We start from the raw sequence: 16,772 nt of genomic DNA on the forward strand, positions 1-16,772 counted from the left end.
TCAGCAAAAAGGAAACACCTCTTCTGGTCCCAGAGGTTTCAGAAAGCAAAAGGGAAAGCAAGTGCCCAATTGTGAGAAACTCACCACCAAACAAGCACATCACCCCAGGGCTCCCCACTACACTGGTCACCACCTCCCTGCTGACCCCTCTGAGGACAACCCCAGGGCCCACAGCCAGGGCCTTCTGGGCCCAGCCCATCCTGCCCCCTGCTCCTGGAAGGAAGACCTGCCCCTGACACACTGGGGGATCCTGGGCCCAGTACCCTCCTCCCTAGGGGCTTGTCCTTAGACCCCTGCCCTCTCATGCTCCACACGGCCCCCAAAATGCCTGCCCCATCTCCCTCTCTGTCAGAAGCAGTCAGCAGCATCCAGATCCTGCAAGCGCTCCTTGCAGACCTGCTGCACTGCACTGTGCTCCTTCTACTACTGGAGACCTCATGCAGGCAGCTTCTAGACTTTTCTACATGGGCCCTTCTGCCAGAAGCACCAGCTTCCACCACATGGAAAAAGATGCTCATCTTTCAATGCCCAAATCTAGTATCACCTCCTCCAAGCAGCCCTCCAGCATGAACGCCACAGGATCTACTGTCCCCTGTTGGCTCTGCCCCCATGGCACCTGGAGGAGGGGCGTGAGCCCTCAGCGGGACCACTGTGTAGATGTCTCCACTGACCCCATTTGATCAGGTCCCTCTTTAGATTGTGCCTGGTAGCAGGGACAGCGCCTTGGTCTTTGAGCCCGTCCCTGGTGGTAAGTGCTGTTTGGGTGCAGACAGAAGTCTGTGGGAGCGCCCAGAGGGGCTGCTGCTGCATTCCCTCCTGGCTCGGTTCCTCTCACCCCAGATCCCTTCCTCTCCTGTGAAAGGGACTTGTTTCCTATAAAACAAGACTTTTACAAGAAGGCCATTGTCAAGGGAGCACAGGAAGGTCTGACAACAGGAAGCATGCCTGCTTTCCTGTTTGTTGTTACAATGTACTGGGGTGTGGAGGACCTAAGCCCCCGCCTGTGCCCGAGCAAAGAAGGGTCCTCACCAGCTGAAGACCTGAAGCAACTGAGGCACAGCCGCGGGCATCCTGCTGGAAAGGGTTGGCATCCTCACTGCCCCTCCCTTCTCCCTGGAGCTTCTCCAAGACACAAGGCCCATAAATCTCCCATACTTTCTCTCACTGATCAGCCATCCCTGAGCAGAGGACATTGTCTTGGAAACACCTGTAGCCTGGACACCTGGGACAGGTGAGTAGGGTGACTCGCCCTCTCCGGGGGTCTGCTACACTCCCTTGAAAACCCTCCCATCTTCTCCCTGGCTGCCACAGTCGTTAGGCTCTGCCCACTGGACCACTGTGTCCCGGCTTGAATAACAGCCTGTAGTGGGATCTTCGGGGCTCCCGGTCGTTCCTTAGCCCCCTGGGGTACCTAGTGCTCAGCTCCTGTCTCCTGAGCAGAGCAGCCACCGTGCCGCAGGGCTGCGGGCACACCAGGCGCCAGGCAGGCACCTGTGTGCCTCTCCCACTCAATTCGCACCCCAGCCCCAGGAGTCATCAACCCCATTTCACAGCTCAGGTGATGGAAGATGATGACCCGCAGCCTGTAGGTCCTGCAGATGCTGGGCTTCTCTGACTTGCCCCAGGCAGGGGCGGTGGGACCGGGAGTGAACCATACAGGCCCACCTGGCACTTCCATCAGAAGGTGTTCATCACGGGGGAAGTGTCCATGGGCCACCACGGCCCTCTGTCCCCTGCTCTCTAGGGAGGGGGAGCAGAGGGATGGACAGTGTTGCGTGAGGACACACAGCCCAGTGTGCTCTCACACTCGCCCCACAGACTGCGCCAGGATGCGGCCTGCTTTGCAGAAGAGGAAGCCACGGTGAGGGGAGTCCAGGGCTCCCACCAGGCAGCTCAGGGGAGGAGCCAAGTCTCAAACCAAACATCCCATTTGACCTTTCACACTTGTTACCAATTACTTTTTGCCATTTTCCCCCCTGTATCCTCCCTGCTTCCCGGTTCTTCTCCCTTTCTCTAGCCTGACATCAGCTTCACTCCAAGACAGTCCCGTGTGAGACGCGGAACTCAGCTCAACATCCATCGGAGCTGCGGTCCCGGTACCTCGGGTGTCCTCTGGTGACAATGCAGAATGGGTTCCAGAGAGACACCCCTGGCCTGGAGGGAGACAGTCTCCTGGTGGGACGACAAAGGTGGGGGCTCCAAAGCCAAGCTGAGGTGAGAACTAGGCATCTCCTGCCTCCAGGGCCATGAGTGGAGATCACCCCACTGAGGGACCAGAGGCCCAGTGACGGGATAATGGGACTCAGCTGGACAACCCACATCACAGAAGGTCACCTGGGATGGCATAGCCTCAGAGTCGGGTCTGGGCCAAAAGCTGTGGTTGACAGCTGGCAACGTTCAGCCCACTGTGAACAAAATCCAACTCAGGGGAAAAGTAACCCCAAAGTCACTTAGAAAGGCGTTCAGTCTGCCCCAGAAGCATCGCCTGGTGGAGGCTGGAGGAGGCACCCAGCTGGGGGCACCCAGAGTGCACCCTCTGCCACCCTGGCCCATCCCAGGCTCTCCCAAAGGAGGGGAGGCATGGGTGGCTCAGACACGGTGGGCATGACAAGTGCTGTGCTCCAGAACAGGGGCCCTGTCTCCCGGTCTTCCTCCCTGTCATAGGGACAGTGGGGTGGGCTGGGAGCCTCACAATGACATGCGACAAAGGGGCACCTTCCTCGTGAAGGTCAAACAGGAGCCCAGGGCTCACTGCTTGGGTCCCACCTTCGGTCAGGTGGGTCTACATCCCAACTGTAAGGAGAGACTTTCCTCCCTCCCCCAACTCTCGCTACTGTGGGGACATCGGTCTTCCTGGGCCGGGTCTCCTCCTTGTGCCAGCTCAGTGTCAAGCATAGAGTAGGTACGCAGTAAGCAATGAGCCAAGGCTTATGGAGACGTGCTCAGCATCCCTGACCCTGACCCCGCCTGCCTTTCTGGCGTCCTCCCCACTCAGGCCTGTGCCCAGCCGCCCCGCACCACAGCAGGCTGCCAGGAGGCACAGGGCTGGCGCCTGCTGCCCAGACCAAGCAGCTGCCTCCAGGCCACCCTCTGCGGCACGGACACCACGAGACACGCGGCGCGGGGCACGTGGTACTCTTTATTGTGACGCCCAGTGGGGAACACGGGTAAACCAGCTTCCTGTGCTGGTGACGGCTGCAACACACGCTAAGGCACTTTTATTCTGTGACACAGGGCGGGGCTGGGAGCGCCATTCGCTCCTTTGTGACAGCGACTGGGACCTGGATCAGAGCTCTGGAGGCACGTGCAGCTTGTACGCAGGTTCATGATTCGTTGAGTTTGTGTTCCTTAAAAAGAATGCCTTCTGTGCCGTGAGTAAGTCTACATGCAGCATGTACAGAACAGTTGGGAATCCAGGGAAATTCAGCAACCAGTGTAGACCAGCGCAGGGCACGCTACTCGCTTCTAAACGTGGTTCCGGAGGAAGGCAGTGACAAAGACTGGGGGTTTCATCAATTATCACAAGAAGGGGGAAGAGAGAAAACCTTATTTTTTCCTCCTTTCCAAAAAACATCGGTGCAGGTGGCGAGCTCTTCCACGATCCTGAGTCGACGGTGCAGACAAACCACCCAGGCCCCAGTGCTGGAGCAGGTGCAGGGTGGTGTGGGCGGGCCTCTGGCCTGTCTGGTGCGCTGGCTGTCGGACTTGGAACAAGCCCCTTAACCATTACTTGTATTTGGTCCCCAAGAGAGTTGGGAGAAGACACTGCTGGCCTTTCCAGCTTGGCCCCTAGGCCCTCCCCGTCTGCTCAGCCCAAGGACCGTCTGGTTACAAGGCTGGCTGCCCTCGGCAAAGGAGGCACGGGGTCATCATTGCACTTGAGACGTCTTAGGATCGGGAAGGGGTCGGGGCGCTGCCCAGTGTGATTGGGGAGGAGCTGTCTCCCTGCCCAGGCCTGGCATTCTGTGCCCTGCACAGAGGGGGTGCCCCTGGGCCTGCCCTCGCCAGGCCACCCAGAGCCCATGGGAGGGGGCTGATGGGGCAGAGGGTGTGAGGTCACCGCGTGTGATTGCCAACAGCAAAGGGGGGTGGGGGGAAGAGCCGGTGGTGGAGGCGGGAAGGTGACCACACTTCTGGGGTGCTGGGCTCTGCAAACTCCTGAGCGTGAATAAAAATAGACGTGTAGAAAACTCTCTGGCCTTCCTGGTGGCCTTCTTCTCGCCTCACCGCCTTGTGCTTTTGGCAAGAGAAGGCCGAAGGTCCGGCAGGCTACGCGTTCCTGAGCCCGGGGCCCAGGGCCCTGTCTCTTTGGTATTGGCATCTAGGGTGCAGGGAAGGGGAGCGGGAGAGGCTGCAGCAGAGAAGCCGAAGGCCCTCAACAGGGCCTGGGGGGCCGGGGAAGGGAGCACAGGCCTGAGGTCCCCAGGCCTGGTGGGAAGGGTTGAGAGTTTGGTCACAGCAGTCCCAAGAGGGTGGGGGGCTGGGAAGGGGCGGCGGAGTCATCCCTTGGTCGGTCGGTCGGTCAATCTATCTGTCCATCTTCGGCAGCAGGAGGTGAGGTTATTCGGCAGCTTTGGCTTCAGCCCCATCAGCTTTGCCATCCACCTCCTCATCCGAGCATTCACCAGCACCTTTCCGGGCCATTCGACGGGGTACGACAAATGGCAGGTCCCCACGCCTGGGGGCAGAGGTAGAGGTCAGAGGGCTGGCCAGGGTGGCCCAAGCACAGCTCACACATTCCACAGCGACCCCCAGAGGGAAACTGGTGCCCTAGCACCCCATGGGACAAACCACACTGGGCCTCTGGGCCACTGCCTCCAGGCAGGACAGGGCAGCTACCAGAGCAGGCTGGTAAAGCTTTCCCTTCACCACTATGACACTAGCAAAAGCCTCCAGGAAGTCAGGACAGACGAAAAGGGGGGAAGGCAGAAGAATAGATGGAGTCGCCTCCCGCAAAACGCCACCCTTTGTGCAACTAAGTATGAGACGGGGAACCGAGAGCTGCGGACACAGTGTGCGCACACCGGCGCGTTCTGCCATCACCTGGGGAACATGAACATTAACCACTGACGAGAACGTCTGCTCGTGCTGACTCGGCTTTGACAGAGGACTGTCGTGAGGAGGAGGCAGAAATGACGGGGGGGGGGAAGACCCTGACTCAGCCATTTCCCGTCTCCTGGACGTCAACACGCCCTGGACAAACGAGGAGGCCTCTTTCTGTCCCCAGGCCCAGTGAGGTGACAGCAGCCTCTGCCAGCGAGCGCTCTCCCGGCACCAGGGACGGGCGGGCAGGGGCTGCCTCTGCACAGCAGGGTGGGAGCAGCCCCACCAGCAGACTTCCCAGCAGGATGGGCTGAAAGACCCAGGGTTCATGGTTTATGCCACAGGCTGGGCCACAGCCCAGGAGGCTAGAAGATCCCCAAGGGGTAGAGGCCCATGAACCCACTTGATGCCCGGCTGAGAAAGGGAACCGCCTTCACGGGGGCTTCGCAGTCTGCACCGTGCCATGCACAACGAATGAGCGTTTGGAGGGAGAAACACGTGCCGGGTGGAGGCAGGCTCACCTGAGCTTGTTCTTGAGGGAGCTGACCTCGCGGTTCATGGCGTCTGCGGTCTCGGTGGCGTCCTCCAGCTCTCGCTGCAGCTTCCTGCGGGAGGCATTGGCCCTCTGGGCCTCCTCCTCAGCCTCCTCCAGCTGCCGCTTGAGCTGCTTCAGGCGGGTGGATGCCTTGTCAGCCTGTGGAGAGCAGTGGCCCAGGTTAGTGGCTCCTGGAGAGTGGGGCCCACCCAGCCCCACCAGCCCAGGGCCCCACTGCTCTGCCCACAAGCACACCTGGTCCTTGAACTGCTCCGCGTTCCTGCGCTCGTCATCCACCTGCAGCAACACGTCCTTCAGCTTCTTCTCAGCCCGACGCACCTGCTTGCACGCCGCCTGGCGCTCCCTGCCAGGTACAGAGTGGCTCAGAGGGGCACTGTCCTTCAGAGGGACTGCCCACAAACCACAAGCTGGACCGCCCATCCCGGGGTCTCACTGTCATTTGCCCTCATGGGAGGCCTTGATGCCCAGGCGGCCCCTCTTGATTGAACACCCACTGTCAGCTTGCTTCTCCCATGAGAAGGGTAATCGGCCCCATTTCTCAGATGGGGAAGCTGGGGCTCCGGGAAGGGAAGTGACACCTCACAGCATATGTGCAGTTAGGAAAAGGGACAGTGAGACTGGGCTCCTGTGTGGCCTCTGTTACCTACAAACAAGTCTCTGTCTTGCTCAGCACAGTTATCCCCCAGGGGGCTGGGAGCCCCCTACCTCTCTCTCAGAGAGGGTCTCCAAAACCCACCGTTTGGCCATGGGCAGCTACTCCAACTCCAAAGGACCCAGTGAAACAGAGGACGGCCCCGTCAGGAGGGGGAAACAGCCCCTGGGACTCAGGGACAGGACTGCAAATGGGCTTGGACACTGCTCCAGGCCACAGGACAGGGACACCTACTTGGTCTCATTGTCCAGCTGCTCTTCCAGTTGTGCAATCTTGGCCTCCAGGGCAGTGATGGAGGCCTTGTACTTGGACTTGACAGTGCCCTCCATCTCCTGCAGCTTGACCTTGAGCTCCTTGTTCTGGCGCTCCAGCTGCTGCCTGGCGTTCTCGTTCTTCTGAGCGTGGCTGCGCTCCAGGTTCAGGTCGGTGTTGATCTGGTCAATCTGTGGGAAGAAGAGCCAATGACCTTTAGGAAAGCTGGGGATCCTGCTGGGGAAAGATGTGACAGCCAGGTCCTGCAGAGCTCCTGATAATAGTGGGACCCCAAAACCTAACAGCAGCTAGGACCTCCTCCCCTAAGCAATCCAGAAGCTGCTGACTTTGCCCACGTGGTGTTCAAAATCTGTGGCCCTGAGCTGGATGCAGAGGGAGTGCCCCGGCGGCCCCCTGCCCCGCCCACCTGCAGGTTGGCCTTCTTCAGCCTGTCGTTCACCAGCTCCGTGTTGCCCTGCTCCTCCTCCAGCTCCTCCTCCAGCTGGGCGATGCGGGCCTCCAGGCGCCTCTTCTCCTCCAATGCCAGGGCCCTGGGGGAGGCCAGAGGAGTCAGCAGGGGCCCATCCCAGAGGACCTTTCCCCCACAACACCCGCCTCTGCTCACCCTTTGCCACTGCTGTTGGCAATCTCATCAGCCAGCTCGTCCCGCTCCTGCTGGGCCTGACGCTTGGCACGCTCAGCAGCTGCCAGTTCCTGCCATGAGAACCCAGAGTGTGACCTGCTGGGCAGCCCACACCCTGAAGGGCCACCTCTTCCACACCGGGCCCTCTGCACTGCCATCCTCCCCAAGCCCTGGCCCTCTCCTCCATGCCTTCCTGGGCCTGCCTCCTCCATGAATGAAGTCCTTTCAAAGGAGCCCTCCTGGCTCATAAGGTTGTTCCTTTCTCTGAGGTCAGACCTGGGGCCCAACATGTTTACAAAGCCCACTCATCTGAGTGCTAGGAACCAGGCCTGGGGCCAGGGATGTAGAGATAAGAAACCCTCCTGGACAAATGGGGCATGCTGGACCCTCTCCATGCGGGGCAGACCAGGCACTGGGAGTGACCAGAAAGAGACGTGTGCTAGGACCTGGCACTGAGGACCCTGACACCAAGGGAAGGAAAGGGGCCTCACCCCCAGGGCGAGCCCCCATGGACAAAGACTCAAATGTGACCAAAGGAGAGCACAGCCAATATGGCAAGGGCAGAAAGGGTCATGCCTGGATGTGGGGACCAGCAAGAAGCAGAATGCTTCCATATGTGCCTCATGTGTGACAGGCAAGGGGGCACTCAGGGCACTGGAGTCTGGGAGGGACCCCTCCTCTCCAGGCCCCATTTCACAGCAGGAGGTGGTGATCACACAGTCTCCTTCCCCTCCAGGGAGGCCTGCTACTTAGTGGAGCCCTGCAGGGACTTCTGTCACACAGAGCCACCCCCACTCCTCCCTGGAGCTCCACTACTGTGTTTCCATCCCCACTCAACACTGGCCCAGGGGAGGTCCTGAGCTGCCCCTCCCACCACCGGGCAGCAACCCCAGGTCTCCCACACTTGGGCCCCAGACCACCTCCTGCAGCTGAATCATCTCAGCCTCATTGCTCTTCAGCTTCTTCTCGTTCTCCTTGGCCTGCGCCAGGATCTCCTCGCGGGATGCACGTGTGTCATCCAGCTCACGCATGTAGTCCTTCATCTGGGCCTGTGGGCAGGGAGAAGATGCTTGACACCCCCACCCCAGTGGCCACCATCCACCCCTGCCCCACCATCTGCCCTCCCACCCCCTCCAGGCACAACATGGAGCCGGACCTCTGGCTGCTTTTCACCCTGACACAACCATTAAAAAGGGTGAAGCAGTAGCCAAAGCAAAACAACCCTTAGCCCCCCACCATTTGTGCACTTTGTGGCCATTAGCATCCACCAGCTCACTCTGGGCGTGGGGGTCTCAGCGCACTTATTGGCCCCAGTTGCGTGCCTTCCACTCCCTGCAGCCCCTGCGCACGGGGACCCCGCGCTGCTGCAGCTTCCCCAGCTCACGACTGCACCCCTGCCAGGTCCTCCCAACCACAGGGAGGATGCGACTCCTTCCTTTTTCAGTCTCATGCTGCTGCTTTCATTCCAAAGATTTTGTGAAGCAGCTTTTCTTCTTCTCGGGCAGAAAATCCCAGATTGACGCTCCCCATGTCAAAGGTTACAACTCTTTGTAGCATTACCCAGGTGCCAGGAAGAGAATGCCAGTAGCCTGCAGGCATCTGTGCCCTGTGCCCTCACCAGCCACGGACATTTAAATGTGTTCTGGTTGCTGCCAGGGGGCTGGGTCTGACAGGGCATGTCAGAACTCTTTTAAATTTGTTGTTTCTTAACTGGGGATCAGGTGAGATTGTCCCGGTGTGTCCCTGCTCCTGCTGCTCCTCTGAACCTTCAGCCCCAACCTTCCATCATCACCCATTAGGCTGCAGGGTGTCACCCGGGGCCACAGGTTTCTTCTGAACAGGTGCCACTAGGTGACCCCCCTTCCCTCACCCCACTGCAGCGCCGGGTGTACACACTCCGCTCTCGCACACACTCAAGGTGCAGGCCGTCCTGCAGGTTTGCTCTCAGGCTGTTTTTCCTTCAGCCTCTGGGCCTGAGACTCCATCTGTGAGACGGGCTAAGGGCACCAAGGGCTTCCCTGGCTGGGGGACAGCAGCACTTCCCAGCATTCACTGGACACCCCACTAGTGTCCCAGCCCCACAATGAGCCCCGGGCCACTGAGTCCGGCTAGCTCTGGTTTGGTCCGGCCTGACCTCACCTGCAGCTTCCGTAGCTGTTTGATGGCTTCATCCCGGTTCTTGTTGGCAGTGTCGATCTGGGCCTCCAGGTCCTTCAGGTCCATCTCCAGCTTCTTCCGAGCAGCCATGGCCATAGAGCGCTGCTTCCTCTCATCCTCCAGCTCTGCCTCCATCTCCCGCACCTGGGGAGACACCAGCAGCTCCAGAGGCCAGACCCACACACACCCCCATCTGCAGCTCTGAGCCCAGGTGGCTTCTGCCCAGTTCTGGGACCCATGCAGCCTCCAGTGGCCAATTGGAGGACTGAGCAGAAAACCCTCATACAGCCACTGACTCCCCCGCCCTTCCTGAGGACAGACGACTGGAAGAAATGGTCCAGGAGCCCTGGACAATCCAGCTGGTAGGACAGAAAGGAAGCTTGCCCAGAACATGGGGGGCAGGCTGGGGGGCATGTCCCTGTCCAGGGGGAGCGGGAGAGACATACACACCTGTCTGACCAGCTGCTTCTTCTTCTCCTCACTCTGCTCATCCCGGCCCTGCAGGTCCCTCTCGAACTGGGCTTTCATGGCCTGCAGGTTCACTTCCAGCCGAAGCTTGGCATCCTCGGTGGCCTGAAGCTCGTCCTCCAGCTCCTCGAGCTGGGTCTTCATCTCTTCGACTTGCTGCTCCAGGGCCCGCTTCGACTTCTCCAGCTCATGGACCTGCCACCCAAAGGAACCAGAGTCATGAGCAGAGGGACAAGAGGCCCCCGAGATCCCTGCCTCAGTATCTGCTCACCTGGGCGACCTCTGCACTACCCCCTTGGCCCCTCCTGGGACTCACACTCTTGCCCACGTCATCCTTGGAGCTCATGAGGTCCTCCATCTCCGTGCGGAACTGCTTGTTGAGCCGTTCCAGCTCTGCCTTCTGCTCCATGGCCTCCTCCAGGGCCCGGGCCAGTGACAGCGCCTTGGTCTCCTTCTCACGGGCTTCTGCCTCAGCCCTGTCCCGCTCCTCCGCATACTTGGCTGAGACGGTCTTCTCCTCGGCCAGGAGCTGGGAGAAATAGGGGGGCAATGAGTCTTGGTTGACAAACTCGTACAAGGAGCTCTGAACCTGGTGATCTCACTCAGGCTGACCATCCTGACCCAGCTCCTTGAGGAATGAAGGGCCTGGTGCTGGGTCTGAGCAGTGGGGACCAGGAAGAGCAAGCACCAGGCGGCTGTCAGAGGAACCCCGCTGTCCCCGGGGTGACATGCACTATAACCAGACAAGGGTAGAGATCACCCCTGCCACCTTAGTGAAGGTCTGTCCTTGTTATCACTTAATGAGAGTACTTTATGTCACACAGCACCCCACCCATGAGAACCCACAGGAAACTTTGCAAGTACCCAATGCGGAAAGGCTTTGGAATTTCTCCTGAATGAATGGACGGCGATTACCTTAAAGCCTGTGACTGTGGCTGCTTAGAAGCATGAAGCCCAAGTGTGGCTGCCTCCAAGTACGTGAGTTTAAATCCCTTGGTCCATGTTGTACGTGGGATGCCCTTTGTTTGATCTTGTATTCCAACCTTCCCATGCCCTTTGCACAAACTATTTCTTAAAAGGACCAGGAACTAAATGCTTTAGACTTTAGGGGTCGTGTCTGCATAGTAATGACGTGACTCTGCCCTGACCACACAACAATGGCCAGAGAAGACAGAGAGGAGGCAGCAGGGCTGAGCCCCAGACACCTCCATCCAAACTGATAGGTGCCAGGTGGCGGGAGCCTGGACCCCAACTCTCGCTGTGTCGGCATGACTGTAACCTGCCTCTGATCCTTTAGAGTGAGGAGGAGGTATTGACACATGAACCAAAATTCAAAGTACTTAAAATTGGATCATTATAAAACAATGTGAAAATTGTAAGAAACAGAAAGCTGAACACTTTGTCCTAAACCTGAGGTGTGCAGACGGCCTGTTCCGAGCACATCCCTGCCAGGCCCCTCAACAAGCGGGACACCCAGCGGGACCTCCCAGCACCTGCAGGTGGTGATGGGATCCCAGGGCCCACTCCCGGTCAGGGGCCTTGACCTGAGGCCATGGTGCTAGAGGAAGATAGGAAATGAGGAGCTTTTTTGCAGCACACACCTGGTCAAACTTCTTCTGCTTCTTCTCCAGGTTGGAGACGCTCTGCCGCTGGTGGTCCAGGTCCACAAGCAGGTCATCCAGCTCCTGCTGCAGCCGCGTCTTGGTCTTCTCCAGCTTGTCATAGGCGGCCACCTTCTCCTCGTAGCGCTGGTTCAGCCCCTCCAGGTCCTTCTGGAGCTTCCTCTTGGCTTCCTCCACAGTCTCGAGACACCCCACGCCATCCTCCATCTTCTTCTTCATGTCAGTCACCTGGCCAGGAGCAAGGAAGGAGGAGACACCCAGGATGGCACCTGCTCAGGGAACAACCTGTGCCTGAGGCAGCTGAAGCTGGGCTGCTCCTCAGGAACACAGACCAGGGAGCCAGCCCAAGTGTAGGGCTTCCCCCTTCCACCAGGCTAGAGAAATGCACATTGTGCTGAGGGCGCCCGTGCGCTCCATGGAGCCGAGGGCAGGTCAGCTCTGGAGGGCCTCTCTGCTGAGACCCTCTCTGGGATGCTGGTTTAGAAGGCCCAACGGCCAGGCAGGAGCGTCCTCCACACACCACGCTGCCACAGCAGGGCTGGTGCTCTCTGGGGAATATGACTGCTGGGGGCACGAGGACCCCGGGCACCTGTCCGGAGGCCTCTCCTCTTTGCTCGTGGACAGAAAACTGCCACCCACAGCACATCCTAGCTGCTCCTACCGAGACCACGGAGTGGACCATGGCCCTGTCCTGTGCATAGGGCACTTCCGGCCTGGCGCACTACCTCCCAGGACAGGATCTAGAATGGGGGCTCTTGGTCCACTTTAGGCCCCGGACCCTGTGGCAGCACAGAGCAGACTGGGACTCCTCCTCCTCATCCCGATTTGACAGAAAATATGCAGGATGATGAGGAAAGTCAATGCGGACAAAGGTGGCTGTCAGAAGTTATGCTGAACTGGTGAGTGACCCACATGCCTCTCCATGAGAACCACGGAGAGCAGCCCCCTGAAGTGCAGGGAGCACAGTGACACCCCCAAAGCACTGCCCTGTCTGGGATATGGTGACTGTCGGTTCCTAGTGACCAGGACGACAGGCACTGGGACTTCCGTGACTTGTGGTCTACATTCACCAGGAAGCAAATGCTAAGTGTCAGCTGGAGACTGGTAAAATGAAGGTGTTTAATCTGGTCTCCCAAGTTCATGATCCCGGAATTCCACCCAGGGACCCAGAGCTAGGAGCCCTGGGCTGGAGAGGATGGGACCTCCCTGGAGAGGAATGATGCCCGGCTCAGGCCGACCAGGGCAGACCCATCCTGCAGAATCCAACCGGTGTCCCTGTGCCTCCCGGTAGCCTGGGAGTCTTGCAGGTGATCTATCACCAAACCTGGGCATGCAGGGTGGCAATCTGCTTCTCCAGGTTGTGCTTGGCCTCCTCCTCCTCCTCCAACTGCTCCTTCAGGGAATTCTTCTCATCTTCCACCTGCTTCAGCTTCGTGCTCAGGCCCAGCTTCTGCCGGTTCTCTTCTTGCAGCAGCTCCTACTCCAAGGACGAGAGGGGTGCAAGGCTCAGGAGGTGCAGCGCCAGAGCTTCAAGGAGCCCACTCCCATGGCGTGAGGGAGTAGCTGGTTCCTCTGACCCAGGAACAGCTTATAAAGACCTGGTGGGGAGCTGGGAGCACCCAGACACCCTGTGGATGGAGGGGAGCGTGCGCAATCTGAGGAGCACTGGGACGGGACACCCAGAGACCTGGCAGGGGATGCCATGTGGGAACTGCGTCCTCGCAGGAAATGGCCCAGCTGTAGAGTCCTGCTGTCACCCTCACCTGTGTGTCCTGCAGCTGCGACTCCAGAGTGGAGAAGTCCTTGGTGAGCTTGCTGGACTTGCTGTCAGACTGGCTCAGCAGACCCGTCACGTTGTCCAGCTCAACCTGCACAGGGACGGAGGAGACAGAAGCCCAGGAGCTCGACCATGACCACTCTGGCCCCACCTGGGTGCCTCTAGGATAACCTGGTCCTGAGCCCCAGGCTGAACCCAGAAGCTTGCTGAGGAGCCCATGTGAAGCATGACAAAGAGAAGGAGTCCCAGAGAACTGGGCTGAGACCGAGGAGCCCCTGAAGGGACCACCACCCAGGCCCGGGTCCCAGCAGAGTCCTCACCTGCAGCTTGGTGACCTTATCGGCCAGCTCCGTGCGCACTCGCTCTCCCTCGTTGAACTTCACCTGCAGCTCCTGCAGCTGGGCCTCCACTTTCTTCCGCTTGTGCTCTGAGTCCCCTTTGCCCTGCAGCAGGACCTTCACCTCATTGGCCAGCTCCCCTCGCTCATTCTCCAAAGTCTGCTTGGCCTTCTCAAGGTTGGCTTTCACCTGGCAGGGGAGGAAGCAAAGGAGTGAACAGGGGCATCTGGGCCCTGCCACAAAGCTGCTCTTGCCAGTGTCCCAGGAAGGACCGCAGCGTTCGCATCCAGACATGGTCCCCTCTGTGGGGAAGGGATGTTGGGCAAGCTTGGGAGGTGGCCTGCTAGCAAGTGTCCTCGTCTCAGAAGTCCCACACCTGGCCTGTCCTCACTCAACTGGAATATGACACCCAGCACGTGTCCCCGTCTCGGAAGGCCTCCACTTTCCCATCTTTAAAACAAGGCCCACCCAGCCCCCTCATGGGCAGAGGGAACATTCCAGTATAAGGTGTTGTAACTGCAGATATTATGATTTTGGTTAGGACCCTATAAAACAAGGGAAATTATAATTTTCATAGTTAGACACCCAGTGAAGCCCTTTGAAATTTGATACTCAAAGTAATAATGTAATATTCTTCCCAAAAATAAAGTGGAGTTTATAGAACCAACACGACAATCCCACTGTAGTCTGCACCAAGTGGGCCACAGAGTCACAGGCAAGTTCAAAGGTAAGCCGCAAATGCAAAGAACGCTGGGTAAAAACAGCTAAAGAACAAAGACAGGTTTCAACCTCCACAGAACCCAGTGGAAATTGAAGGGAAACAGATGAAAAGGGACTGTTTGTAAAACATTTTATAGGCTGCCACATGGAACAGTCTTGGGCCTCTTGAGCTGCCACTGAGAGTGTCTGCGAGCTGGGAGCCAAACGAGGCAGGACGTGTCCTGGGAAGGAACCGCCGGGCCATCGGCTGCCAGGCAGGGAATCCTGCTGGGCCTGACATCTGCAGGGTTCCCCCGAGAAGACTCCAGCTGACCACCTCTGATGGTGTTCTGGAGAGGACCCAGGTTTCAGAAAAGGGGCCCTAAGGCCCTGGGAAACTCAGTTTCAGGGGAACCCCAGTTCCTGGAGGTGCTCTGGTCTGGCCGGTTGTCTGATGAAACAGTAAGGATGACAGGGATGGACAATTTACTGAGCCCGCGCTACCCAAATGCTTCACACGTCATCAGCGCCAGCTCAGGTCACATGCGTGCGGAAGACAAACCTACCGGCAGCCTCCTTTACGGACGGGGAAGCTGACACGCAGGGGTGCCATCTGTCTAAGTCACTCAGCCACTACCCTAAGGGCTGGAGCTGGCCTCCGACCCAGGCAGTCTGGCTCTGGAGCTGCTCTGTCCTACAGGCCTGGCCTGGAGCGGCAGCTGGTCTCCAGGAGGGCCCCGCCCCTGCAAGGAACAAGACCCGCCCCCCGCGGCTGCCAAAGTCCCAGAGCAGGTCCCCGGGGGAAGGCCACACACCCGTTTCGTCTGCTCCAGCTGCTCGGCCAGCTCCTCCACGGCCTGGGAGTGCTTCTGCCTCATCTCCTGGATCTGGGCCTCATGCGTCTTGGCCTCTTCCTCGAGGGTCTTCTTTAGGATATTCACTTCCTGCTCACGTTTGGACCTGGGGAGAAATGCCCTCAGAATGGAGGCCAGGGACCCTGGAGCGATGCTGCCCCTGGAGCTCTTCCCCGGCTGCAGGGGGGCCCGGCGAGGTGCACCGGCCCCCTCAGGCCGCTTCTCTGCCAGGGCCCCCTCCTCAGCGGCCCACCCTCAGAGACACCGTGGAGGCTTCTGTGCCCTCGCAGCCTTCCAGCCCACCCTGTTTCCCCCAGACTTCAAGCTGGGCTCCTGACTAGGCCTTCTCAGCAGAGAAAAGGCCGCCGTGCGGGTCAGAGGCCCGGAATCCACCACTCAAAGCCAGGGCCTCCTCTTCCCCGTCTGGGCCGCAGCCGGCCGGCCCCCTGGCACACCTGAGCTCCTGCTGGGCAGCCGTGGAGTCCAGGGTGTCCTCCAGCTCTGTCTTCAGAGCCTCCAGCTCTTCCCCGAGGTCCCGCTTCTGCTTCTCAGCCTTGTTCCGAGAGGCTCGCTCGGACTCCAGGTCTTCCTGCAGTTCAGAGATCTGCGACTCCAGCTCGCGGATCTTCTTCAGGGCCATGTTCTTCTGGGTGGCTTCTTCCTCCACTCTGCCAAAGAAACAAACCTCAGGATGCGGCCATTTCTACCTTCAAGGGGTGGGGTCGAGTGTGCAGGACAGGTGTTAGGAAGAGGCAGCCAAAGCCACTCCTGGCAGGCGGACTCGCGTCCCTTGGGGACGGCGCTCAGCAGGAGGAGCATCTGAGGCCTGCCACGCGGAAAAGCCTGGGGCAGTACCACCGTGAGGACTGCAAAGCCTCCTACAGAAACCATTTCATTTTCCAAATCAGAAGTCAGTAATTAAAACATAATAAGAAGTTCTATGTGAAATAAGTGAAGGAAAAGGAAATAAAATGTTACAGTTCATCAAGACTGCAACAGAATAAAAACACAAACACGCCACAGATTTGGGGTGGTGATGTTGCATCGATGCAGGTGCACCAACTGCAACAAATGCACCCCCCACCCCCGCTGGTGCTGGGCTGCCGGGCTGGCAGCTGGAGGAGGCTGTGTGGGGGGCAGAGGAGACCCACCAACATCCTCCACACTGCTGCCTCAGCCTTGCTGTGAACCTAAAACTGCTCTCAGAAACAGCCTATTGAAGAGGGAAAAAAATGCCTGTAGCCAGTAAATAATAAGAAGATAAAGAAGCGAAAGGACCGTGGGCGGCTGGGTGCCTGCTTGAGGTGAGGATCACAAACAAACAGACGAGTGGCGGGAAACGTGCCTTTCGTAAACAGAGAAGGTTTCGCTGCACGATGGCCTCCACGGCCACAACAGCAGGGTGCATGCTCCCCGCCCGCTGACGCGCCGAGAACCACAGCAGGGCACCGGCAGGAAGCGCTGGCTCGGGCCACCTGGCCACCAGCTGATGCTCCTCTGGCTCTCACCTGGCCAGGGCGGCCTGAAGCTCCTCCTCTTTCTTGGCCAGCTGCATCTTGAGCTCGGCGATCTGGGCCTGGAGCTCAGCGATCTGGTCATTGAGGTCTGTGGAGTCTCCCTCCAGCTTCCGGCGGGTCTTCTCCAGCTCCTGGCGCTGCTTCTCCTCTCTTCGGAGGCGCTCTGAGAGGGAAGGATGGGGAGAAGCCGATAG

General features: G+C 59.0%; 1 protein-coding gene across 1 annotated transcript in view; it reads right to left on the reverse strand.

Annotated features, from left to right (window-relative positions):
* Positions 1 to 3,120: 3,120 nt before the first annotated feature.
* Positions 3,121 to 16,772, reverse strand: part of LOC114513341 (myosin-9) — an 88,181-nt gene continuing 74,529 nt past the window's right edge. Inside the window, exons 25-41 of the mRNA XM_028532632.2 lie at positions 16,570 to 16,741; positions 15,517 to 15,729; positions 15,023 to 15,167; positions 13,491 to 13,697; positions 13,157 to 13,261; positions 12,718 to 12,870; positions 11,373 to 11,621; positions 10,088 to 10,300; positions 9,754 to 9,966; positions 9,286 to 9,447; positions 8,067 to 8,195; positions 7,129 to 7,217; positions 6,931 to 7,054; positions 6,486 to 6,694; positions 5,834 to 5,942; positions 5,565 to 5,737; positions 3,121 to 4,678 (exon numbers count right to left, since the gene is read on the reverse strand). Coding sequence (XP_028388433.1) covers positions 4,561 to 4,678; positions 5,565 to 5,737; positions 5,834 to 5,942; positions 6,486 to 6,694; positions 6,931 to 7,054; positions 7,129 to 7,217; positions 8,067 to 8,195; positions 9,286 to 9,447; positions 9,754 to 9,966; positions 10,088 to 10,300; positions 11,373 to 11,621; positions 12,718 to 12,870; positions 13,157 to 13,261; positions 13,491 to 13,697; positions 15,023 to 15,167; positions 15,517 to 15,729; positions 16,570 to 16,741 — 2,783 coding nt within the window. The 3' untranslated portion in view covers positions 3,121 to 4,560. The remainder of the gene's footprint in view (positions 4,679 to 5,564; positions 5,738 to 5,833; positions 5,943 to 6,485; positions 6,695 to 6,930; positions 7,055 to 7,128; positions 7,218 to 8,066; positions 8,196 to 9,285; positions 9,448 to 9,753; positions 9,967 to 10,087; positions 10,301 to 11,372; positions 11,622 to 12,717; positions 12,871 to 13,156; positions 13,262 to 13,490; positions 13,698 to 15,022; positions 15,168 to 15,516; positions 15,730 to 16,569; positions 16,742 to 16,772) is intronic.

This window comes from Phyllostomus discolor, chromosome 2 (genome assembly GCF_004126475.2).
Source record: "Phyllostomus discolor isolate MPI-MPIP mPhyDis1 chromosome 2, mPhyDis1.pri.v3, whole genome shotgun sequence".
Taxonomy (NCBI): domain Eukaryota; kingdom Metazoa; phylum Chordata; class Mammalia; order Chiroptera; family Phyllostomidae; genus Phyllostomus; species Phyllostomus discolor.